The sequence below is a fragment of the Phyllobates terribilis genome, unplaced genomic scaffold, assembly GCF_046119375.1.
Source record: "Phyllobates terribilis strain yellow unplaced genomic scaffold, ASM4611937v1 Scaffold_2__4_contigs__length_985480577, whole genome shotgun sequence".
NCBI lineage: Eukaryota > Metazoa > Chordata > Amphibia > Anura > Dendrobatidae > Phyllobates > Phyllobates terribilis.
In genome coordinates, this window is record NW_027362762.1 from 126,735,113 (window position 1) to 126,761,313 (window position 26,201).

The following is a 26,201-nucleotide window of genomic DNA, read 5'->3' on the forward strand; positions in this document are numbered from 1 at the left end:
CACGCGGCCCGCGGGCCGCATGCGGCCCCTGAGGCTGCTTTATGCGGCCCGCAGGCACAGACCCCTTGATGATCCCGACCAGGTCCAGGAGGAGCCGCCGACAGCAGCGCTGAATTGCCGCACAGAGACTGTTTCCCAGCACTGCATTTCCAATGCCAGCCGCCGGCCAATCAGAGGCCAGCAGCTGATATCTGCGTGTCGGCGCAGCGAGTATGACGTCATTGCCATACGCAGCTATCAGCTGCTGGCCTCTGATTGGCCGGCGGCTGGCATTGGAAATGCTGTGCTGGGAGACAGTCTCTGTGCGGCAATGCAGCGCTGCTGTCGGCGGCTCCTCCTGGACCAGGTCGGGATCGTCAAGGGGTCGGACTCTGTGGTGCCTGCGGGCCACATCTGCAGGAAGGCCGCCGAGGGAACGGAGGACAGGTGAGAATCATCTTTTTTTTTTTTCTATTTTATGTGTGTGAAGAACAGGGGGCACATAGCCACAAGAGGGGACCTGAATGGGGCACATAGCCTCAAGATGGGGACCTGGATGGGGCACATAGCCACAAGATGGGGACCTGGATGGGGCACATAGCCACAGGATGGGGACCTGGATGGGGCACATAGCCACAAGATGGGGACCTGGATGGGGCACATAGCCACAGGATGGGGACCTGGATGGGGCACATAGCCACAAGATGGGGACCTGGATGGGGCACATAGCCACAGGATGGGGACCTGGATGGGGCACATAGCCACAGGATGGGGACCTGGATGGGGCACATTACTACAAGATGTTTGCCATTATTACTATATGATGCTAATTGTAAGACAATATTACTGAATGTGGCCAATTGGGGGAAACAAAATTGTAAAAATCAAAAAAATAAAAATAAAGCATGAAAAAATATTGGGCACTAAAAATGCTGTTTTATATGTAAACTAAAGTAAACACAAAAAAGTGCACGTTTATTATCGCCACATCCATAACGACCCAAGCTATAAAAAAATAAACACGGAAAAAATGTTCAAAAGGTGTATACAAAAAAAAAATGGTATCACTAAAAATGTCACATTGAACAAAGAATGCGGCCCCCCAAATTCAAATTTTTTCCATGTGCGGCCCATATACCCAGCCGAGTTTGAGACCCCTGATCTAATGTATAAGGGACACCCATAACGATGGAAGGTGATGGGAGAGAAAAAGCAAGTGGTTGGAATCTGGGAGGAACATATTCATTCTCCCCATTTAGGACACATGCATGCCCGTCTGAGCGTACATGTATAATGGGAAAGGGGAGTAGAAGATGTCTGAAGAGAAGAAGATCCATAGAAAACATGCCACCAAATTGTTGTAAATCAGAGTTCCTAAAACAGCTAAAGTATGCTTTGCTCATCCTTGATGTCTCCACTTAACAAGATGGATCATGAAGAGGTCGCCATCGATATCGAGTAGTACACGTGGTGTGATTCATGTCAGGTTCTTTAAAACCGGCCACAGATATAAGTCTGTCTGTAGAATCAGCAAAACTTCTCATGTCAGGGGTGACAGACACCATTCCTAGATATCTGCCATCAGAAGACAACAAAGACCAGAGAAGATGATATCCAATCTGTTTCACCATGTCCACATCTGACGCCCTTTTACTTCTTATAGTTTCATAGTTTTAAGGTTGGAAGAAGTCGTCCATCGAGGTCACTCTATAATTTGCTTTTCCTTTGATTCAGATTACATGACCTTTCAACTATTCTAATTTAGTGGCCCTGGTGGGCTAGAGGAAGTTAGCTGACAGTTATCTTATACATACCTATGGCAGCTTTAGTGTTCACCAATTATAAAACGTTTGCGCCTAATGACTGGTGTAGCCCATTTCTGGGGTACAGAAGGACAGACTGGTAATATGGTGCAAATGTCCAACAGGCCTATGGGAATATCTGTAAACTGGTCTCCTACATCACAGAGAACACTAAGTATATACATATTGGCTTTAAAAACTCAGACTAAACCTGTAACATTTTTGTGATTTTTTTACATGCTCTATTAAAACTCACTAAAAAAAATGTATGAGGGATACTACATTTCATGAACTAAAAGAATATAAAAATTACTGAAAAGATGTAAAAATAAATTAGACCCATAGGCTAATATTGTCAGAATACCTGTGTCAGTAAATATCTAGCCAATACAATATAAAACCCTCAATGATAAGTCTGGTTTAAAAAAAAATATATATTAAAAATCCAGAACCTAAAAAACCCCTCTAAAAACAGTGACACAATGAACCTCACTAAAATGTGGTGGACTGCAAGACTTTCCGATTACTGCCAGCCGCGTTGGGGCAGTCCTGGTTGAAGTGAAAATGGTGTACCGGGTCCTGTGGGAAAACCGGCAAACGCATCTGCCTGTGCCGAAAATCCTTCCAGGGCAGATGCTGAATGTGCCTGACGAAAAAGACAAAAACACAATGTCAATTATACATCGAATCCTAAACTGGTAGCAGATTTTAATAACCCCTTCACAACCTTGGATGTATAGGTACGTTCAAGGTTGTGTCCCTCCCTTTGATGCGGGCTCCGGAGCTGGGCCCGCATCTTTCTCGGCATAACAGCTGATTTAATCAGGTGTCATGTGCCTCTAACAGCCACGGGTGAAATCGCGATCCACTCGCTGCTGTTAACGTGTTAAATGCTGCTATCAATCTCTGACAGCGGCATTTAACTCATGCAAACTGGATTCACGTCATAAGACATGGCCATCATAAATTAAACCGATCAGTAAACGGCGTAAAGAGGAAAAAAATCAAAACGCCAACATTTTTTTTTTTTGGTTGCCAATAAAATGCAACTACAGCTGAGCAAAACATCGCATCTACCCAAAATGGTATCAATAAAAACGTCAGCATGGCGCGCAAAATATAAGCCCTTACCCGGCCCCAGATCCCGAAAAATGGAGACGCTACAAGTGTCAGAAAATTGCGCCATTTTTTTCTGACAAAATTAGAATTTTTTTTTCACCACTTAGATAAAAAAGAACCTATACATGTTTGGTATCGGCGAACTCGTAATGATCTAGAGAATCACAATCGCAGGTCAGTTTTAGCATTTAGTGAACATGGTAAATAAAAAACCGAAAAAACTACTGTGGAATTGCACTTTTTTTTTGCAAATTCACTGCACTTGGAATTGTTTTCCCATTTTCCAGTACACTGTATGGTAAGATCAATGGTGTCCATCAAAAGTACAACTTGTCCCGCAAAAAAACAAGCCTTCACAAGGCCACATTGATGGAAAAATAAAAAAAAATAGGGCTCTGAGAATGGGTGCAAACAACGAAAATGCAAAAAAAGGAAAAACCCTAGGTGCTGAAGGAGATAAAAGAACAAAAAAACAAACCAAAACACCGAGGGGACATCGAGACTGATACAAACTTTTAATCTAAATGATTAATATTTCAGTATTAATACATTTTTGTTATACTGGAGACCATCTCTGCATGGAGATGACAGAAATATTCCCACCGTACATGCGGGAGCCTGTAAGGAATATACTCAGAGCCTTGCCTGTAATAAAGCAGACTGCGCGGCGGCCACTGCAGCGCTCTGCTGGAGGCCTTGCAGTGACTGAGAAGGACTCTGTGGAAATCCAGGAAGACCGGAGAGAGAAAGGAGAGGAAATGCTGAAGGCCTGTGGGAAAAGAAGCCATTATAAGATACTAAACAATTATTATAAAACAATATTTCAATGACAGAGGGAAATGAACCTCTATTGGGACCCCTTTACTAGAGGCTTATCGGTAAGCAGAATAAAAGTGCATGGTAAAATCTAACATGCCCAATCCGCCATCCGGGCACTGTTGTGGGAACCCCCTCATACATTTTAGACCGGTTGCTAATGTGTTTAGCTTAGTTGGGAATCTATCTGTAACATCTGCTGCAAACTACAAAAAGCCATAAAAGTGACAAAAGGCGACATTTTGTGCTGCACCAATAATCTTAAACCATAGGTCATCTTTTGAGGACACATTCTTTTTAGTCTGGTGGTTAAAGGGGTATTCCCATTTCCAAGATGTTATATCAATATGTAGTAGATGTAATAATCATATTAGCAAATACCTCCAATTAGAAATGTAGCATAGTTCTTCTGATTAGCTATGTCGGTTGCCCATGTACAGAGCATTGCGGTAGCTTAAGTATCCATGGTTACGACCACTAAGAGCTGTCTAACTAACTGTCACTATATGAGTGGTCGTAACAATGGATACCTAAGCTACTGCAATGCCCTGCACATGGGGTAAGAAACATAGCGAATCTGAAGAACTATACTACATTTCTAATAGGAGATATTTGCTAATATTATTAATATTACACCTAATATTGGGATAGGATCTTGGAGATGAGAATACCACTTTAAATTAAATGTATTTTTTATATAGTATTTTTTGGAATATGGGATGCACCTTACTAGAATCTAGTAATTGTCAAGTTTCTTCTAGTGTATATACAACAATCGGTTTAAATAATTCAAACTATGTCACTGTGACATGAGACTGTGGTGTGAGCAGTTAATTAGAATAAAATCTCTGTTTATAGAATAACATTAAATTGAAATATTAAAGGATCAACCCTCCTAAGCCGTCTATATGGGCATACAGGTCATCGAAAGTTGAATAAAATGATACCTTGATATCTGGGATACGATGTCTTATTCCAGAGATATCCACATTTTTCTTAATCTATAATTGACCTGTTTGGATCTACGGGCAGGACATAGATCTCCCTAAAAATTTGCCTCCAGAACAATTTTAAATAAAAAAAGTGTGAGACATGTAATGACTGACAGTTTGCTCTTCTGATTTCACAACAGAGCGGTTTGTTACATTTAAAGCTTCCTTTTGACAAGCCACGTCTTGGTCCTTGGTCCTGTCCTGGACCTTCGTCTACTAGGTGCTATAATGTTCATAAGGTTGTGAGCTCTTCTAAAGGTCATCAGTGGTGCAGGAAGGGAGGAACCTAAAATAGGGTCCCTATTTAGGAGGTGACACTGTTTGAAAAAAATGATGATTACTTACCGGTAATCTAATTTTCCAGAACCCAAGACAGCACAATGGAGAGGATCCACCCCAAGCAGAGGAAACCCTACAGCTTTAAAAGGCAGAGCCCTCCAGTACGGAGCCATCCATGAGAGGAGCTCCGTTTGGTTTGGTAAATTATTGTGGGGGAAGGGGGGTGGGGTGGCATCCAGATGTGTAGGCCAGGGAAATCCCTGTTCTGACCCAACGGGCTATGGACTCTTTGGATGCCGCCTGGGACCCTGAGAGAGAACAAATGGGGAGGTAGACTTTTTGAACTCTCTGGTTGACTCTAAATACTGTAGGAGGCATCTCCTGACATCTAGAATGTGAAATTCTTTCCCCCTCGTTTTTAGGGTTATCACAAAATGATGGCAGAACTATCTCCTGGGACCTGTGACGGGTTGATACTACCTTGGGGAGAACGGGTCATACTCAGTCCTGATCCAGCCTATCTGATAAAAATTGTGTAAAAGGCTGATTTACCAACAGAGCGTGTAGTTCACCAATCCTCCTAGTCAATGTAAGGGCCTCTAGGAAGGCAGTTTTCAGGGTCAAAATTCTAATTGGGTATTCTAATAGAGGTTTGAATTGGAGCTCCGGTTATGGCTTTTAGGACTAAGTTTAGGTCCCAAGGACGAATTCGAGGCTGAGGAGATATACCGGAACGACTGTCTGCTTTGAAAAATCTAACTATTAATCTGAACAGAAACTTTTCGGTCAAAAAGGGCCCCTAGTGCAGCGGCGTGGACTTTTAGGGTACTCTTTTTCAAACCTTTCTCCCACCCTCTTTGTAAGAACTTTAGAATAGACACCCAAGGCACTGGGTTGTTTTTTTAATGGTTCGGACCCAGAAAAGTTTAGGAATTTTTTCCATATTCTAGAATAAATATCAGTTGTCATTTTTTTCCTGGAGTTCAGAAGGGTGATGGAGATTAGATTTTCTGAGCATCCCCTGGCCGCTAGAAGTTTCTGCTCAAACGCCACGCCGTCAAATGGGATGTAGTATGTAGTACCCATGGATCTGCCATGGCCAACCGGCAAAGCCAGGTGAACCAGGTTTTCCTGGACCAAAAGAGGGCTATTAGTATCACTTCAGCATGGTCTTTCCGAATTTTCCTCAGCACTATCGGAATTAAAGAGATCAAATGAAATGCATAAACTAGCTCTCCCGGCCATCTGTGGAGAAGGGCATCGACTTAGTAGGGAAGGTCTTTCAGATTTAGACAGAAGTGGGTTTGTGCCCAAGTCACAGCAGGGATACATGAAGTTAGGGACTCCAAAATCAGCATAGCCCGGCATAGGGTCGTCACCGGGTTTTTGATTAATTCGGACGCTAATCTGCACACCTTTACTTTTTCCTCTGGAAGAAAAGAAGTTTGGCTTTTGGAATTTAACAAAATTCCCAGGAATGTTTGCATCTGTTCCGGATTTATTTGAGATTTTTTAAAATTTATTAGCCACTCCAGAGAACACAGTATCTCCTTGACTTGTTTTACTGCTTTTTTGCAATCTCCTTCTGATTTCCCTACAATTAAGAAGTCACCTAGGTAAAGAATGAATCAAATGTCTGTGAGCTGACATCTCTGCCACTAACTTTGTGAACAGTCTTGGAGCCATAGATAGGCCAAAGGGAAGGACTTGAAATTGTAGATCTATTAAGCATCCCTGAATGTTGACTGCCACTCTGAGATACTTTTGATAAATAGGCACGAGGTATTAGGCGTCTCGAAGGTCTATAGTGCCCATAAAACATTCTGGAAATAAGAGTTTTACTGTTGACTCGATTGTTTTCATGTTGAAGTGTTTGGGCACCAGAAACTGATTTAGACTTTTTAGATTTATAAAATTGTTCTGAAAGATTGGTCTGGTTTTTTCCTTAGAAAGAGGAAACTGTAGAACCCTTTCCCTTCTTCTTCTGGTATGCGAGTCAGCACCCCCTTCTTTATAAGGGAAACCACTTACCTCTCTAGGGCTCTTTGACTTGCACCTGAATGCTGATTCATGATCACATATCTTTCTGGGGGAAGAGTACAGAATTCTAGTTTTATCCCTTCTTCTATAGTGTCTAATATCCATGGGCTAAGGGAAATCCTTTCCCAGGCAGGAAGAAACTATTTCAGCCTTCCACCTACCTGGGCTCTGGCGTCATTGTCCTCCCGGCTTTTTAGGGAATCCAGATAAACTGTCCCCTTGAGAGGTATTCCCCTTGTTCCAGGACCGCTTCCACTTTGCGTCCCTTTGCATTGGAACCATCCCGTTTGTTCCTTCTTGAAGCACAAAAAGGTCTTTAGAATTTTGGGGCGCTGGTTTGTGGGAATCCTATTTTTTGAATCTGAGGCCTTATGCAGAATTCATTCAAGGATGAACTGAAGAGATATTCACCCTTGAAGGGAATGCTGCAGAGCCTACACTTAGAATGGCAGTCTCCAGTCTAATTTTTTAGCCAAAAGAGCCCTTCTGGCTGAATTTGAGAAGGCACATGTACGTGCTGTCAATCTGACTGCATTAACTTAAATTGTGTTTTCCTAGGCTTGTCCTATAAAACATATAAAAAAAACAGGCATTTAGGATCATTTACACAGGGATTAACCCTAACTCACCCCACCTGACGCAGGACTACCGAGGTCAGAGGGGCTGGCAGGTTCTCCAGGCAGGTTATTGTCCTCCATCTAGAATTCCTCTTGCAGCCTGTTCTTAATGTACGGGGAGGATTTTATCCTCCTTCAGCTTTCCGGGTATGCCCCGGATCGAGTCAGGGGTAGGCGGCTAGGGATGCGTTCTGCCCTGCCCCCAACTATAGGGATGCGTTCTGCCCTGCCCCCAACTATGGATCATGCTGCTCCTATCCGGGAATGCACTGAGCAGCAGCAGGAGTTCCCCCGGAGATGACGTCTTCCACTGTGCCGGCTCTCAAGAGATGCACAGCGAAATACCACGCCTTGCCCCCGGAAGTGACGTCACCTGCTCTGCCGGCTCCTACTAGGGATGCACTGTGCTCAGCCAGGCCGTGCTCCCATGAGATACGCCCGTTTCTTCGCTGCATCTGCTCAGCGCCGCAAACGACATCTGAACGAAGAATGAAGCCCGATGTTGGTGATGCTGGGACCGCAGCCCCAGGTAACACTTCTTTACTCCACGGCAGCATTGGGGAACTGTAGGGTCTCCCTCAAGGACAGGAAACCACTGAAGCGTACTGGAGAACGACGCCTTTTAAAGCTCAATGGTTTCCTGTCCTTGGGGGTGGATACTCTCTGTCCAGGGTGCGGTCATGGGGAATGGGAAAAACATCCATGATATGGGCATGAAGTTTGTTATGTGTAGTGATGTAATTAGCTTTATATTTCTTGCCATCCATTATCTTCTGTTTGGATCATAGGCATTTTAAGCTCTTTTGTAGGCCATATAAGTCCCACATGGTCGTATTTTTTCTTGTTTAAATCTGGATCATAGGATGTTAGCCTGGGTCTAAAAATCGGTATCATTAATGCAATTCTTTCTAATCCTTTCAAATAGGCTAAACAGGATGTTTGTGAGCCAGGTACTAGAATTTCAGCTATTGAAGTCGACATAGCTATTTAGGTCAATGGATTTAAAAAGGTTTCTTCCATGGTTGTTATTAATATATTCAAAAATTTTATTTGGTTTTTACTTTTGCGTAGAACAAAATGTAATGCCACAAGTATTTATGCCGAGTTCCTCGTCAAACGATAAATAGATCGTCAATAAACTGATGATATAAGAGCATATGCCTGTGATATAGGGAGTTTTTGTAGAAGTTTGTATCTTCCGATTAAAAGATTTGCTAAGCTCAGTGCTATCCAAGTGCCCATCGCGGTCCCTGTGGTCTGATGGTAGGTGGTTTCATTGAAAGTGAGAAAAGTTAGAAGTGAGAATAAAATGTAATCCATCTAGCATGAATTTACAATGTTCTGATGTGATCCTAGGGTCCTTTTCAAGGAAACTGCTGATGCACTGTTGGTCAAGGGAATGCTATATGTTGGTGTAGAGTGAAGTTACATCAATCGTCCTATAGATATATTTCTCCCTCCATCAGATGTTTTGTAGTTCCGTAAAGAGTTGAAATGAATCTTTTAGGCAATTGTGTAGTAGAATCACATGCTTCTTGTTGAATAATGTCAATATATTGCTGGCTGTAGAGTTGTTACCTGATGATGATAATGAGGCCTGGTGGGTGAGTGATTTATGGATCTAGAGAAGGTGGTAATAGAAAGGAGTGTTTACATTTTGGATGGTGAGATATTTCTTCTCATTCTTATTATGGATATCTTTGGTGAATGCTTTATGGATACATGTAGAAAATGCTTCTTCCATGGATGGAAAAGTGATTTCCTCATAAGTTTTGTCTGAAGGAAATCCATGTGACGTATGGAGAACTTTTAGGGTTTACAGACCAGGCAAAAAAATCAAGGCAAGGAAAAGACGGTTTAAACATGCAGTCCCGTCGATTATTGTGGGAAATGTTCGCTCATTGGGAATTAAGTCGGATGAACTGCTGGCACTAATTCGGACCCAGAGAGAGTACAAAGAAAGCAGTTTGACGTGTTTTTCTGAAACTTGGTTATATGGGGAGGTCCTTGATTGAAGTGTCTCGTTACCAGGGTTTCACATGGCCCGACCTGATCGAGATATGATGAAGAGTGGCAAAAAGAAGGGTGGTGGGATGATACTTTACATTAACAGTAGATGGTATAATCAGGGGCATGTGACTGTAAAGGAGCGTCAATGTTGTCCAAATATTGATCTGTCAGCTGTTGGTTTCAGGCCTTACTATCTACCTAGAGAATTCGCTCTTGTAATCGCATTAGTGATGTATGTACCACCATCTGCAAACCATGAGACAGCTGGGGAAGTGTTGTCAGGGGTTATGGCTCGGCTTCAGACGAAACACCCTAACTCTATAACTGCAATTTCTGAGGATTATAATCGAGCTATCATCTCAACTGCTTTACCAAAGTTCTATCAATATGTCAGATGTACTACACGTGACAACAGGATATTGGGTCTCCTCTATGCCAACGTTAAGAATGCTTATTCATCATCTGCCCTGCCACACTTGGGGAAATCTGATCACAATCTTATATTACTGTCACCAGTTTATCAGCCAGTTGTTAGTTAACAATCTGCTACAATTTAAAAAAAAATAAGAAATTGGTCTTTGGCAGCAGAAGAAACGTTACAATAATGCTTCGATCTTACAGACTGGGACTTGTGTGAGACTAGGAGAGAGTGCTAATGCAGCTGATGTTAATGAAGTGGTTGGTAGAATTACTGATTACATTAACTTTTGGACTGATATGCTGGTGCCTCTAAAGGTGGTTAGGTGCTTTGCAAATAACAAGCCCTGGATAACAAAAGAATTAAAACATTTACTTAACAGGGAAAAGCTGGCATTTAAATTGAAGGACAAAGGGAACGATCTGCAACATTGATACTGTGAGACAGTTTAGAAAACTAAACATAGGTAAAGCAGTAGGGCCAGACGGTCTCTGTCCAAGTGTCCTCAAAGTGTGTGCAAACCAGCTGTGTACTATCTTTCAGTACCTGTTTAACTGGAGTCTACAATCACAGAAGGTACCAGTGTTATGGAAGACTTCCTTTGTGGTTCCGGTCCCCAAGACTACTTTCCTACCACCCCTAAATGACCGTCGTCCTGTAGCCTTAAAATTGCATGCTATGAAGTCCTTGTAAAGATTAGTGCTTGCTTTCTTGAGTTCGAGGGTTAGGACTTTTGCTGACCCCCTACAATTTGTTGACCGGAATAGATTGGGGGTGGACAATGCCGTTATGTCTTTGGTACATACAGTACATTAATTTTTGGATATACAGTGCAGAAAATAAGTATTTGATGCAAAGTACACTACAAACTTTGCAAGTTTTCCCACCTACACAGAATGGAGAGGTCTGTAATTTTTATCGCAGGTACACTTCAACTGGCAGAATCTAAATTAAAAATCAGAAAATCCCACTGTATGTTTTTTAAATAATTAAATTGCATTTTATTGCATGAAATAAGTATTTGATCACCTACCAACCAGCAAGAATTCTGGCTCCCACAGACCTCTTAGTTTTTCCTTTAAGAATCCATCCTACTCTGCACTCATTACCTGTATTAATTGCACCTGTTTGAACTTGTTACCTGTATAAAAGACACCTGTCCACACACAATCAATCACACTCCACCATGGCCAAGACCAAAGAGCTGTCTAAGGACACCAGGGTCAAAATTAAAGACCTATACAAGGCTGGGATGGACTACAGGACAATAGGCAAGCAGCTTGGTGAGAAGGCAACAACTGTTGGCATAATTATTAGAAAATGGAAGAAACACAAGATTACTGTCAATCTTCCTCGGTCTGGGGCTCCATGCAAGATCTTGCCATGTGGGGTAAGGATTAGTGATGAGCGAGCATGCTCGTTTTACCCCTTAAACAAGCAGGCTCGGGTACTCGCTGAGTAGTTTCGGCATGCTCGGTATTTCAGTAGGCTGTTACTGAAATACCGGGCATGCCGGAACTACTCAGGGTTAAACGAGCACTCTCATCACTAGTAAGGATGATTCTGAGAAAGGTCAGGAATCAGCCCAAAACTACACGGGAGGACCTGATCAATTACCTGAAAAAACCTGGGACCACAGTCCCAGAGAGGTCTGTAATTTTTATCATAGGTACACTATGAGGGACAGAATTTGAAATAAAAAAAATCCAGAAAATCACGTTGCATGATTTTTACATAATTAATAAGCATTTTATTGCATGAAATAAGTATTTTATACAAACAGAAAAACAGAAGTTAATATTTGGTACAGAAACCTTTGTTTGTAATTACAGAGGTCAGACGTTTCATGTAGTTCTTGACCAAGTTTGCACACACTGCAGCAGGGATTTTGGCCCACTCCTCCATACAGATCTTCTCCAGATCTATCAGGTTTCAGGGCTGTCACTGGGCAACATTGAGTTTCAGCTCCCTTCAAAGATTTTCTATTGGTTCAGGTCTGGAGACTGGCTAGGCCACTCCAGCACCTTGAAATGCATCTTAGAGCCATTCGTTAGTTGCCCTGGCTGTGTGTTTCCGGTCATTGTCATGCTGGAAGACCCAGCCACAACCCATCTTCAATACTCTTATTGAGGGAAGGGGGTTGTTGGCCAAAATCTCATGATACATCCATCCTCCCTTCAATATGGTGCAGTTGTCCTGTCCCTTTTGCAGAAAAGCACCCCCAAAGTATGATGTTTCCCCCACCATGCTTCACGGTTGGGACGGTGTTCTTGGGGTTGTACTTATCCTTCTTCTTCCTCCAAACATCGTGAGTACATAGCGAGTAGAGTTGATACCAAAAAGTTCTATTTAGGTTTCATCTGACCACATTAACTTCTCCCATGCCTCCTCTGGATCATCCAGATCATCCACTGGCGAACTTCAAACGGGCCTGGATATGTGCTGGTGTAAACAGGGGGACCTTGCGTGCCCTGCAGGATTTTAATCCATGAGGGCGTAGTGTGTTACTAACTGTAATGCTTCAGACTGTAATCCCAGCTTTCTTCAGGTCATTGACCAGTGTAGTTCTAGGTTGATTTCTGACCTTTCTTAGACTCATCCTTACCCCACGAGGCGAGAACAACTTGCATGGAGCCCCAGACCAAGGAAGATTGGCAGCCATCTTGTGTTTCTTCCATTTTCTAATAATTGTGCCAACAGTTATCTTCTGATTACTCTGCTTATCTATTGTCCTGTAGCCCATCCCAACCTTGTGCAGGTCTACAATTTTGTCCCTGGTGTCCTTAGACAGCTCTTTGGTCTTGGCATGGTAGAGAGGTTGGAGTGTGATTGAGTGTGTGGACCGGTGTCTTTTATACAGGTAAGTTCAAACAGGTGCAATTAATACAGTTAATGAGTGCAGACTAGGAGGGCTTCTAAAAGTAAATCTAAAAGGTCTGTGACAGCCAGAATTCTTGCTGGTTGGTAGGTGATCAAATACTTATTTTGTGCAATAAAATGCAATTTAATTATTTAAAATTCATACAATGGGATTTTCTGTTTTTTATTTTTAGATTCTGTTACTCACAGTTGAAGTGTACCTACAATAAAAATTACAGACCTTTCCATTCTTTGTAGGTGAGAAAACTTCCAAAGTTGGCAGTCTATCAAATACTTATTTTCCCCACTGTAGAATAATAGATTGAATCACTGTACGAGTAATTTTCTTAGATTTTGGCCGCTGTTGGCCGCCATCTTGACACTTTTAAGGAGGTAGTGGAAAAAATAATTCAGAAGAAGTGTATGGCGATCATGAACAATAGCGCACACCCATTATATAAGCTGTTCATGAGGCATAGGGGCACCTTCAGCAACCGTCTAATCCTACTAAGGTGTAAGAAGGAAAGATGTGGTATGATCAGACCATGTCCCTGTATGGTCAGACACAGCCATTACACAGTACACAGCAGGGGCACATGTATAAGATTATCTCAGCACAGGAACATTTTATTTAAACACATTCAATTGTGGAACTTATTATTATTCCAAGATCTATTGATTAAAATGTACTTTTGTGCATGGTAAAATCCCAATAAACAATTCACGTTGAGGATTTTCCACTTAGGTAATTGTTGCACTTTCCCATAGCAGTACTTTGTACATAGCATGTACTTTGACCGTGGGAAAACCCCTTTAAGTAATTCATGTTCTTGTTTATGTTGTGCTGCTGTGATATTCCAATTTCCCTTCGGGATCAATAAAGTGTATCATATTGTATCGTATTTACTTCCTTAGTGTAACAGGCATAGTCTTCAATCACGCTTTCACTCCCTTTGTCTTATGACAATCTCAGTGTTGTTTCTGAGTGAGGAGATTGCATGTCTCTCATCTCTGGAAAGGTTACTGGTTGTGACGGTGTGGGGGGCAGTGACCCTTTAAAATTCATGAGATGCAAAATCATAAACAGTACTTACAACATGACCTTGATTATGAAAGGAATAAAAATTGGAGTGGGGTTTTATTGTTGTACGACGTTGTAGGTGTAATGGACTGATGGGGTTTCCTTACTGACAAGCCCCTGCCTATTATATATTAGAAGGGAGGGCAATCATCCAGCTTTCCCATACTACAATATCATTTCTCCACGATCACATACATCCTGAATTTGTGTGGCCTCAAGTATTTACCTCAAGGTTTACTAATTTCATCAGAGTCTTTGATATATCTATTTTTTTTTTTTTACCAATGTACTTTAACATTTTTACTGGTATTCTATAAACAGAGATTTTGTTAATCAAGGCTTCACAATTTGGCCTCACAATGACTGGAATTTTTTTTTTTTTTTTTACTATTTAAAGCACTGTCACACAGATTTTTGTATATACATGAGAAAAATCCTGAAGAAGGGGGGTCCGTCTGACACTGATAAACATTACTATCCAAATAAAGTCATTTGCAATTATCTTAATCTGCCTCAAAGCCATCTGTAACAGCAGCAAAGTTGGCTACTTAACCTGCAAAGGCTTCTATTCCTTCCAGACGTGTCGGCGGCAGAAAATGCCCAACCTGAGTAGGCAACATCAGCAGCTACGCGTACGTGTCTGTATGTATTGTGTCCTCTACACATCACCTCAAGGTCAGTGCGCGACCAACGGGCAAGTAGGTTAACCCTCTTACCATCTTCAATGGCACTACACAGTGTTGACCTATGAGCACTTTCTTTTTTAGCACCTTGCTATAAGACGCACCCCATGTATAGACAACAGAAAATAGGAAAAACATATTTTTTACTAATTAAAACTTCCCTGTTGGGGTATTATACATATATAGCTTTACATTAAGCACATTATGTATACTCAGCAGGGAACACATACACAACACTGCATGCACACTCAGCTCTGCTGTGTACAGACACACACACAGCTCAGCTACCACACACAGACAGCTCAGCTACCACACACGCACACACACACACAGCTCAGCTACCACACACACACACAGCTCAGCTACCACACACACACACACAGCTCAGCTACCACACACACACACACAGCTCAGCTACCACACACACACACACAGCTCAGCTACCACACACACACACAGCTCAGCTACCACACACACACACAGCTCAGCTACCACACACACACACACAGCTCAGCTACCACACACACACACACAGCTCAGCTACCACACACACACACACAGCTCAGCTACCACACACACACACACACAGCTCAGCTACCACACACACACACACACAGCTCAGCTACCACACACACACAGCTCAGCTACCACACACACACACACAGCTCAGCTACCACACACACACACACAGCTCAGCTACCACACACACACACACAGATCAGCTACCACACACACACACACAGCTCAGCTACCACACACACACACAGCTCAGCTACCACACACAGCTCAGCTACCACACACAGCTCAGCTACCACACACAGCTCAGCTACCACACACAGCTCAGCTACCACACACAGCTCAGCTACCACACACAGCTCAGCTACCACACACAGCTCAGCTACCACACACAGCTCAGCTACCACACACAGCTCAGCTACCACACACAGCTCAGCTACCACACACAGCTCAGCTACCACACACAGCTCAGCTACCACACACAGCTCAGCTACCACACACAGCTCAGCTACCACACACAGCTCAGCTACCACACACACACACACATACATACAGCTCAGCTACCACACACTTTATATTACATTTTTCCTTCAAGGCATGTGACTAATCACATGATCTGAACGTTTCTTTCAGCTGCTCAGGACGTGCAGAATCCATGCAGCTTTAGAGATGTGAGGTCCTGGTTGCTTCTTCTCCTGCTCCACATGGGTCAGATAGATCAATGTTGAACAGGAACGAGTGAGAACAGTTCTCTCAGTGATTGGGAAGGATCACCATGATCAGAGCAAGTTGCCTAGGGACTAGAAGATGCACACACTTTTTAACAGGATTTTCTCTGGATAAAAAGTGTATCTTATATTCCAAAAATACTATAGTTTTTTGTGTTTTTTTTTAAATATTCCATTAAAATAAAATCTGAAATATTCCAATTTTCACACTGGTCACTAAGCCTAATAAATGACTTATACTTACTGTTGTTTTCACCAGTCACAAGGCTGTAGGCAGGAAAAGACCAGATCTGATTCATTGACTTATGCAGGAGAGCTTTTAGACATGCTCTGATCTAGATAATATGCAAATTGCCTCCTCAGATAGGAAGAGGACTAGAACTCTACAGTAGCAATCCTAAAAGTCAATATCGACTCTTTAACAAGCCTTGCCATATGACTCTGGATAAAAGCAGAATCTCAATTTGCAGACAAAGTGTTTCGGGATGTTGACACTCATCAATGCAAAGTGTGAGATCTGGTTTGGCTGGGTGATAGGCTTCCGAGCTGGATCTAAAGGGTAACGTTTTTCCCTGTGAAGAGTGACATGCCAAGCCTGGCATGCCAATGTGAGGAGGCTTTTAAGCCTGGCATAAAACTCACTGTGCAGGGAGGGGGATGGCCGTGAGCTGTGACATCACCAAGTCAGAATGATGGATCGTAAACTATCTGCTGGATATAGAGGAGTTACCTGTCATTGTAGTCCTGTCTGTGATGATAAAGTGGCTGCTAAAAAGTCAAAACTGAAAGTTGGAGTCTGGTATTAGGCTTAATTGGCAGTGTGAAAATTGCAAGTTTTTTTTATTTCTTTTCAACAGAGATAGTGAAGAAAAAATTGAAAACTTCACAAAAAATAGTGCTTAACTCGAGAATCTAATTGAGGTAATAAGTCATTTTTTGATGCCAGATTCCCTTTAAATTGCAGGAATAAACAAGAAGCAGACATGTCTATATAACACAATAGAAAAATTATAATATTACTAACCCGGCTTGACCCACGAGGGCAGAGTTAAAGTTAGAACTGAAAGCAGAGGCGAATCCTGGTAGAACAGATGCTGGAGATGGAGCAGATGCCGGCACCGGAGGAACTGCTGACATTGTAGAGGGTGGCTGCAGTCCAGGGAAGGGTGGAAGAGCAGGTAGTGCTGAGTTTACTGGTGGAGTGCCAGAAACTGGGAACACAGGAAAATTAGGATTTGGAGGAACTAAGGGACCCTGTGGTAGAGGAAACAATGAAGGGACTGCGGTAGATAGGTTTAATGGAAACTGTGAGGCAGCAGCTGCTGCAGCGGCAGCAGGTGCAGAGAGACCAGGGAACACAGCTGACGTTAAAGGTGGAGTTGCAGCAGCAACTGTGCTGGCAGATGTTAGCATTGGAAGAGATGGAGTAAGAGCTGGGCTACCAGCAAACGGAGATCCGTTGGACAATGATGTAAATGCAGGGAAAACGGTAGGAATTGCTGCAGAGGTGCCCAAAGCTAAAGACAGGTTTGGACTGCCTAGATTTCCATTCAGTGAGGCAAGCCCTGACAATCCTGGGTTCATTGAATTAGTCAGGCCGGGTCCTGATGGAAAAACATGGCCTAGCACTTGGGGTAACCCTAGAGAACCATGAGAAGGTGTGGCTGAACGTGATGGACCCTTGAAAGCAGAAGGTGATGGACTAGCTGGTTCATTTTTGCCCAATATGTTACTTGCGGATGGTGAAGAGGAAAGATTTTGTTCGGACAGGGAGGCGGATGCACAACTAAGAGGAGACGGTGTGGCCAATAGACGTTGTCCTGGCATTCCTGCAGATGTGGAAATGGGATTTGACAATGAAGGTGAAGAGGAGCCTGAAAATATAGATGTTCCGGGAGTGGCCGTTCTCTGAGGCGTAGGGGTTGAACATGGAGGAGTAAAAGACTTATTTACTGCAGGGACCGGTTCCAAATTTGGAAGACCCGATAATGGCAACAGTCCAGAAGGAGGCACCGGAGGCGAATTCATTAACCCTGAATCATTCGAAGCTAAAAATCCTTTTAAAACAGACAGAAGAGGATTGCCTATTTGTCCAGTGGCTCCAGCAAGATCAGAGAGTGTGGGGCTAGTCATACCCTGGAAAACAGGATTAAAGGGCAACGGGAGACCAGCAAATATAGATGGCATCATAGCATTGCTTACGGTGGATGTAGAAGATGTGGCAGAAAATGGAAGTCCTGGAAGTGACAAGGATGACATTGCATCATAGGGCCCAGGAATAGCACAGGGAGTGGAGGAACTTGGCTGCGTTGGAATAGCGGCAGGTGGAAGACCTGGGAATACTGCGGGGCTTGATGTAGATGGTGTGCTTACTGCCGGTATGGGTGTACCAGAGGACATCTGAACACTTTTAATCACTGTTGGAGTGGGTGTTGATGGTTTAGGAGATGTCATGGAGGGAGGAGTAGACATGTTCATTCCAGAAAGTGGAGTTGTAGGAGTGGATGGTGAGGTCCCTGCTTTAGCAGGAGAAGCAGTAGGAGCTGGGCCGGGTGTAGCAGAAGGTGTTGGGGGAGCAGAAGAACTGTTCCCATGTGGAGAACCAAGAGGGTTCGCTGGAGCAGCTGCAGCTAGAAAAAGTAGATAAAAATGTATTTAGTAAATAATAATAATTATCTAAGGCTATATTTAAACCCATGGCCGAAAAACTACATGTAAGCTGATCGGAGGGCATTTAATAGCCTGTTTAGACTGCACTTACTTATGTATAGAAAACAAGAGGAAAAAACTTTTAATCAAAGTCCATATAGTGCTAAAATGACAAAATTGTATAAATTATAGATAGCAAAAAAAAAGAAATATGAATCACAGATACAGAAACAAACAATAATAAAACAATGGAGGAGCACCAATGAGGAGCAAGTAACAGGTAGACATGATTCTTTTCTAGTGTAAATACCGCATTTTTCGGACTATAAGACGCACTTAGGAAAATGGGGGGTGCGTCTTATAGTCCGAATGTTGGAGGGGGTATATGTATATATATATATATATATATATATATATATATATATATATTATATGCTGTATGGGATGTGGGGGGAGCGGTAGTGGCGGAGGAGCGGGGCACAGGAGGCAGCAGCCGCCTGCTGCAGCCTACACTGTGCCCGCTGCTAAAAAAAAAAAAAAAAAAGAATATTCGTGCTCCTTAATAGCGGCACACAGTGTAGCCGCAGCGCGGCTTCTGCTGCTGCCGGAATCGCCTGTGCCCGCTGTTAAAGGGCATGAATATTCAACCTCTCTCCACGCCCATGGGCATGGGGAGGGGGTGAATATTCATGCCCTTTAATAGCGGGCACACGTAATCGCCCGGCAGAAGCAGGAGCCACGCTGCGGCTACGCTCTGTGCCGGCTATTAAGGAGCATGAAGTCACTGCTCCCCGCGCACACAGTCCCGGTGTGTGGTAGCAGAGACTTCCGGCAGCTGATCTCTCCTTGTGAGCCGCGCATGGTAGTGACGCTATGCGCGGCTCACATGGTGAGATCAGTGTGGGCAGACAAGACGCAGCGCTGGAGGAGAGAAGAAAGGTGAGCAGGAGTGTTTATTTTTTTATGTGCAGCATGAGGATTAGGGGGACCATACATACCAGGATAAGGCTGAGGAGCCATACATACCAGGATAATGAGGAGGGGCCATACATACCAGGATAAGGATGAGGGGCCATACATACCAGGATAAGGATGAAGGGGATCATACATACCAGTGTATGGATGAGGGGGCCATGCCCACCAGGATAAGGATGAGGGGTGCCATGCATACCAGGATAAGGATGAGGGTGATCATACATACATATCAGGATAAGGATGAGGGGGATCATACATATCAGGATAAGGATGAGGGGGATCATACATACCAGTATACGGATCAGGGGGCCATGCCCACCAGGATAAAGATGAGGGGTGCCATGCATACCAGGACAGGGATGAGGGGTGCCATGCATACCAAGACAGGGATGAGGAGTGCCAAGCATACCAGGACAGGGACGAAGGGTGCCAAGCATACCAGGACAGGGACGAAGGGTGCCATGCATACCAGGACAGGGACGAGGGGTGCCATGCATACCAGGACAGGGACGAGGGGTGCCATGCATACCAGGACAGGGACGAGGGGTGCCATGCATACCAGGACAGGGATGAGGGGTGCCATGCATACCAGGACAGGGGATGAGGGGTGCCATGCATACCAGGACAGGGGATGAGGGGTGCCATGCATACCAGGACAGGGGATGAGGGGTGCCATGCATACCAGGACAGGGGATGAGGGGTGCCATGCATACCGGGATAGGGATGAGGGGTGCCATGCATACCAGGATAGGGATGAGGGGTGCCATGCATACCAGGATAGGGATGAGAGGTGCCATGCATACCAGGATAGGGATGAGAGGTGCCATGCATACCAGGATAGGGATGAGGGCTGCCATGCATACCAGGATAGGGATGAGGGCTGCCATGCATACCAGGATAGGGATGAGGGCTGCCATGCATACCAGGATAGGGATGAGGGCTGCCATGCATACCAGGATAGGGATTAGGGGTGCCGAGCATACTACGATAGGGATGAGGGATGCCATACATACCAGGATAAGGATGAGAGATGCCAGGCATACCAGGATGGGGATGGGGGCCACGTATAAAAGGAAGGGGGGGGGGATATATACCAGGATGGGGGATATTGTCAGAATTGGGGGACATTACCCCTATAACAGTGTCAGCAGAAGACCCCCTCCCCCTTAAAAGTGCATCGTGAACACATTTTTTGCTTAAATTTTTTTTTCTATTTTCCTCCTCTAAAACCTAGGTGCGTCTTATAGTCTGAAAAATATGGTACATAATTAGGCTACCAAAAAAAATAGGACACAGCCAGCATCTGCCAGGTTTGATGCAGGCTCAGCTCCCGAGTTTGTATTGTACACGGTGACCTGACATTGGACGTATCGGTATGTCCACTGTTGGAAAGGGTTGCAATGATCTTTCAGCAAGCAACAACAGATTTGATGGCCAAAGTGGACTTTGTCAGACTAGGATCATGTAGGATTATTTGGTGGTTTACGTAAAAAAAATGATTAAATGGGTTGGGCAGATAACTGACTGATGGAGAGCTGGGTTGCAGTATCAAAGAATGACCACTAAACAGTGTATGGCACTATCGTGCTCTAGATAGCAGTTCATCTGTGGGGGTGCCGGGTATTGGACCCCTCCCGACCTAAAACTTAGATATTATCATAAGGATAGATACTAAACAACCCCTTTAAAAATTCTGTAAAACTTGACAAATAGATGAGGCATCATAAAAATAGTCCAAGCATTTACCACTTGTCCTGAAGACCACTTTCCTTACCTTGATTGGGTGTAGATTTTCCTTGAGCAGCAGGATCCTCAGTTCCTACAAAATCACGATTATAATTAGTCTTTTATAGAGTACAGCTCATACATTTAGAATAGATACTGTTAACGTTACCTGCAGCTACTGTAGCAGGATTGGAAGAATAAGGAGGAGGTAAAGATCCAGGAGTCAAGTTGGCAGCAAGGGCGCCATTGACGTATGCACCTGTAAGCAAACGAAAGACATTAAAATCAACCAAGTGTTAAGGTATGAGGCTCGATTCACAGCTTCATGCATTTCTGTTTTTCTGATCTGCCATAGAAATAGAAAAACAAAAATGATGGCAGTGCTGGATCCATCACATGACCGACATCAGCGCTTCCCGACGCACCCTAATGACTAGAATGAGATCTGTTGTGTTCACGTCTTTGCGTCCGTCACTTTACCAGACCAAGATAGCTCAGCCCATTGAGGATATTTTGTCTAGTAATTTTAGAAAAATCTGTGATGGAGCCTCTAACTTAAAGGTAGTAGAGGAGGATGATATGTTGAATGGGTTGCGAGCTAAATAGGAAGCCTTTGTGTTCCCAAATGGTTCTGTATTGTCCCAGCGTGTTTTGGCGCCTTTCTCAAGGTTAAAAACCTGATATATGAGGAAGGCGCCGGTACCACACCAAAATGCATCCCGACTTTCACTATCCTCACTAAACGATGAAACTCTTTGGCTAAATTCACACATCCATTTCCATTTTTACATCCAGATTTGTCCCCCGTGTCATCCAATTTGCCTAAATTTTTGAAAACTGTCAGAACTTTTTTCTACTGACGCTTAGCAATGGAGCCATTAAAAACAGAAGAAAATTAGATAGAGAACGGACCGTATTTAGATATTCATCCGTTTCTCACAGGGCTGTGGAGTCGGAGCCCATTTTGGTGGAGTCGGTATAAAATGGACCAACTCAGACTCCTAAAATATATAATAAATTGGGTACAGTAGTTCAATGCAGTTTGTGGGGAATACTTTTTCAGAAGAATTTGGTAAAGTTATGAAATGTTCTATAAATGTCTGTCCTATTCCTGATCTAAGGGTCTAGACTATTAGCTGAGATGAATCTGTGCTACAGTAAATTTATCACTTACACATGAGCCGTGTATGAGGGAGTCGGAGTTGTGGAGTCGATGTCATGGAAATTGAGGAGTCTGAGGCTTGGCTTACCGACTCCACAGCCCTGGTTTCCGCGAGATCTTGAGTGCCAAATTCTCATGGATGAAAATAGGCCATGTGAAGAGTTAACAGATAGGATACATCATATACAATAAAAATTGGATGTATGAATGGTTTTATTAATCTCTATGGGTCAGAGCTTCTGTCCATTTAAAAGACAAATAGGCACGGATGAGATAAGGGAAAATCAGATGTGTGACTGTAGTCGTATTTTCGGTCCATGTGCTGTTCGCGTGTGCAATGGACAAGGACCAATGTTAGCCTATGTCCTCATGTACATGGGAAATTTTTCACACAGACTCAGATCCGCCTGAAAAAAAATTGCAGCTAGTGCTGGTAAATAGTAGGCAACTCCTGCTCCCGTCCTGTAGATGGATGAGCCTGCGGAGCTCACAGCTGGCCCTCATCTCATGGGCATGCATATAAGGGTGCTCTGCATATAAGGCTGCTCTGCATATAAGGCTGCTCTGCATATTAGGCTGCTCTGCATATTAGGCTGCTCTGCATATTAGGCTGCTCTGCATATAAGGCTGCTCTGCATATAAGGCTGCTCTGCATATAAGGCTGCTCTGCATATAAGGCTGCTCTGCATATAAGGCTGCTCTGCATATAAGGCTGCTCTGCATATAAGGCTGCTCTGCATATAAGGCTGCTCTGCATATTAGGCTGCTCTGCATATTAGGCTGCTCTGCATATAAGGCTGCTCTGCATATAAGGCTGCTCTGCATATAAGGCTGCTCTGCATATAAGGCTGCTCTGCATATAAGGCTGCTCTGCATATAAGGCTGCTCTGCATATAAGGCTGCTCTGCATATAAGGCTGCTCTGCATATAAGGCTGCTCTGCATATAAGGCTGCTCTGCATATAAGGGTGCTCTGCAGAGTCAACAAAAGGCTGGAAAGGGGAATGGTGCTCCCAACATAGAAAATAACCCTTCTAATCCCCGATGGGATGGCAGTGATAATGGAGGTCCAATCTCAGACATTTACTTGACGAATGTCAAGTACAGATCAACAAAATATTTGAAAAAGAAGAAAAGAGGAAACAATTAAGAAAAGAAAGAGAAACATTATGAAGAAAATAAGTTTGTGGAGGAGGATGGATGATTTCTCTTTGTGTCAAGGTATGGTCAAAACTACAAATAAATAAAAAAAAAAAAAAAAAAAAAAAAAAAATTCATCAGTCTCTAATATTACCAATGAACTTTTGCGAATTGCATGGGCTCAAGCTGTCCATTAATACAAAGACTACGATACAGTCAGAATTGGACGATTAGGCCAGTTATGACTTTATCTCTAGGGCTGAATCATCCGAAAGCAACTGACTGAAATACCTAATCTACTCTTCTTCTACAGGCGATCCCACCCTCCCCCCCCCCCCGTCTCATTTTCCTGTATGCTAATGCTTGATTGACAGCTCAGACCAGCGGCAGGATTGCACCACTGGCCCTACCTGTGCACTCCAACGTGACACTATATGAGGCATCTTTGCATCTGCAGCATTGGTGCCTTTTATAGAAGATTGTGAGTCAACAGTGCGTCCCAGCGATCGTGCCACGCTCAGAGCATCTTGGAAGTGCTTTCCAATAATAGAGCTTGGTAGCACTGCGCATGTTCCAGAAAGTTTAAATTCCTTTTTTTCATTTTTTTTAATAACAAGGAAATAGCAAAATAGCTTGCTATTTGCATATTTAAGTTCCCAGAGAAGCATGCAAGGCGTTTAAGTCTCCTCATACTGGCGTGCCAGACCTGGCATGTCACTCTCCACAAACTTACCCTTTAGATCCCAGTCTTAGCCTCTCTCCCAGCCAAATCAGTTCTCATATTTTGTACTGACGAGGGACAATACCCCGAAACACCGTGCCAACAAATTGAGATTCTGATTTGGCTTTTATCCTAAGTCATATTTCAAGGCTCGTTAAAGGGTTGATAATGACTTTTAGGATTGCTACTTCCAATAGGTGGCACTAGAGTTCAAGTCGTCTTCCTCTCTGAAGAGACTATTTGCATATTTAATTTCCCAGCAGAACATGCAAGGCATTTAAGTCTCCTCATACTGGCATGCCAGACCTGGCATGTCACTCTCTACAAGGAGAAACTTTACCCCTTAGATATTAGAAAAGCACTTTGTGATTTTACCCATTAAAGAACTTGAGCCTAACCTGTTAAATATATTCATGCTGATAATTTTGGCCAAAAAGGGCTGTAATCCAATTTTAATAACACTGTGCAAAGTCAAATTTATAAAAATTTGACGACACAGAACTCTAATAAAGAAAAATAAAAACTAAAAACAAATAGAAACGTAAAAAAAAGGAATGATAATGATGACCCTGCTGGTCGGCTCGTCAGTTTGTTAATCAAACCATATGTCATTCCAACATATACATGGATCTACCGTCTCTGTACATGCAGTGGGGGGCAGCATGTGGCATTGTGCAAAAATGAGCATTTGCAAAAAAAAAACAGAAAAAAAATTAGTTACTGTTAGTCTCGTTTGTCTTAGCCCAATCGCGACAACTGGTGCTAAGGCTTGTCGCCCCTCCCCCTTCAGATAAACTTTGACCTTCTCCAGCGGTATTTAAGTTTGACTGCTCCTTCTTTACCGCCATTGTCTTTCCATAGCAATCTAAAAGATAGAAGAGCAAGAAGAACAAAACAGAGCCCCGACACATTTTACGCCCTGCAGTCTAGAAAGTAAACCGGAATACATTTTTTAATACAGCTTTGCATCAAGTTTCCCCACAATGGACTGATGGAGAATTGCCTTCCCCCTGCCTCGTTGTCCTACCATGTGACATAGAAGGAGCATGCATAAGGGAAGGTCATCATGAGGATTGGAACATGCAGTATTTGCTTCACTGCGAGGCAAAAATGATAAAATAATTCTATTAGAACGATTTATCACAGACCCAGACTCCAGCGATGTGTCACTTACTTGGCTGCTTGCTGCAGTTTTGATAAAATCCCTGTTTTCTCTGCTGCTGCAGATCTAGCAGTTCTCTAATACTGAGCTTTGTATAACCCGCCCATGTACGGATGTGACAGAGACTGTTCCTGCCCCTGAAGACAACAATTGTGTAGTGTGAATAAGGTCATGCGTTTTTACTGCGTTTTATGATGTTGTGTAAAATGTAGAGAGTGTACTGTAACTAATGCATAGTGTTATAGGTACTGATGCAGCTGTGTGGGTACTGCAAAGTAACGCCTAAGGTAACTCAGGTACGCTCAGCTCAGGTATAGGGAAAGCATAGAAAAGAATTTAAGTTAGTACACAAGGTAGGAAGTAGTTAATACTTAGTACTAGCCCACAATTTGGGGGGACCTAGTGAGACAAAAGGGGAAAGGGGAACCACCTCAGTTAGGGAAAGTATTCATTGGAGGCAAGGTGAAGTTCAAGGTGCAGTGGGCTGGAAGCACAGTGTGGACAAAACCTTCTGGAGGTATAAGGTCGTACAAAACTCCCAGTGGACATTCCTGTAAAGTCCGGAGCTCAAGGCTCAAGTTTGGGGCTAAGGAGAGCACCAACAACCCTTCTGTACAAAGGAAGAGGGACGTGAAACAGTGTGAGGGAAACGTAGCAGATCTCGGGAATACTGGGATCCCGGATGGGGAATTCCTAGGGCTAACAGAGTCTGATAAAGTAGGGATAGTC

At 43.4% G+C, this 26,201-nt stretch overlaps 1 protein-coding gene across 3 annotated transcripts in view; it reads right to left on the minus strand.

The window, feature by feature from the left end:
- Positions 1-400: 400 nt before the first annotated feature.
- The window catches only part of PROSER1 (proline and serine rich 1), a 71,390-nt gene continuing 45,589 nt past the window's right edge, over positions 401-26,201 (minus strand). Inside the window, exons 11-16 of one of the 3 annotated variants that reach the window (XM_073662577.1) lie at positions 25,032-25,175; positions 21,458-21,547; positions 21,338-21,382; positions 16,964-18,569; positions 3,546-3,669; positions 401-2,427 (exon numbers count right to left, since the gene is read on the minus strand). In XM_073662577.1, coding sequence (XP_073518678.1) covers positions 2,305-2,427; positions 3,546-3,669; positions 16,964-18,569; positions 21,338-21,382; positions 21,458-21,547; positions 25,032-25,175 — 2,132 coding nt within the window. In that variant the 3' untranslated portion in view covers positions 401-2,304. Of the gene's footprint in view, positions 2,428-3,545; positions 3,670-15,325; positions 16,012-16,963; positions 18,570-21,337; positions 21,383-21,457; positions 21,548-25,031; positions 25,176-26,201 lie in introns of those variants that run through there. The other 2 variants (XM_073662578.1, XM_073662579.1) reach the window with 2 other exon arrangements.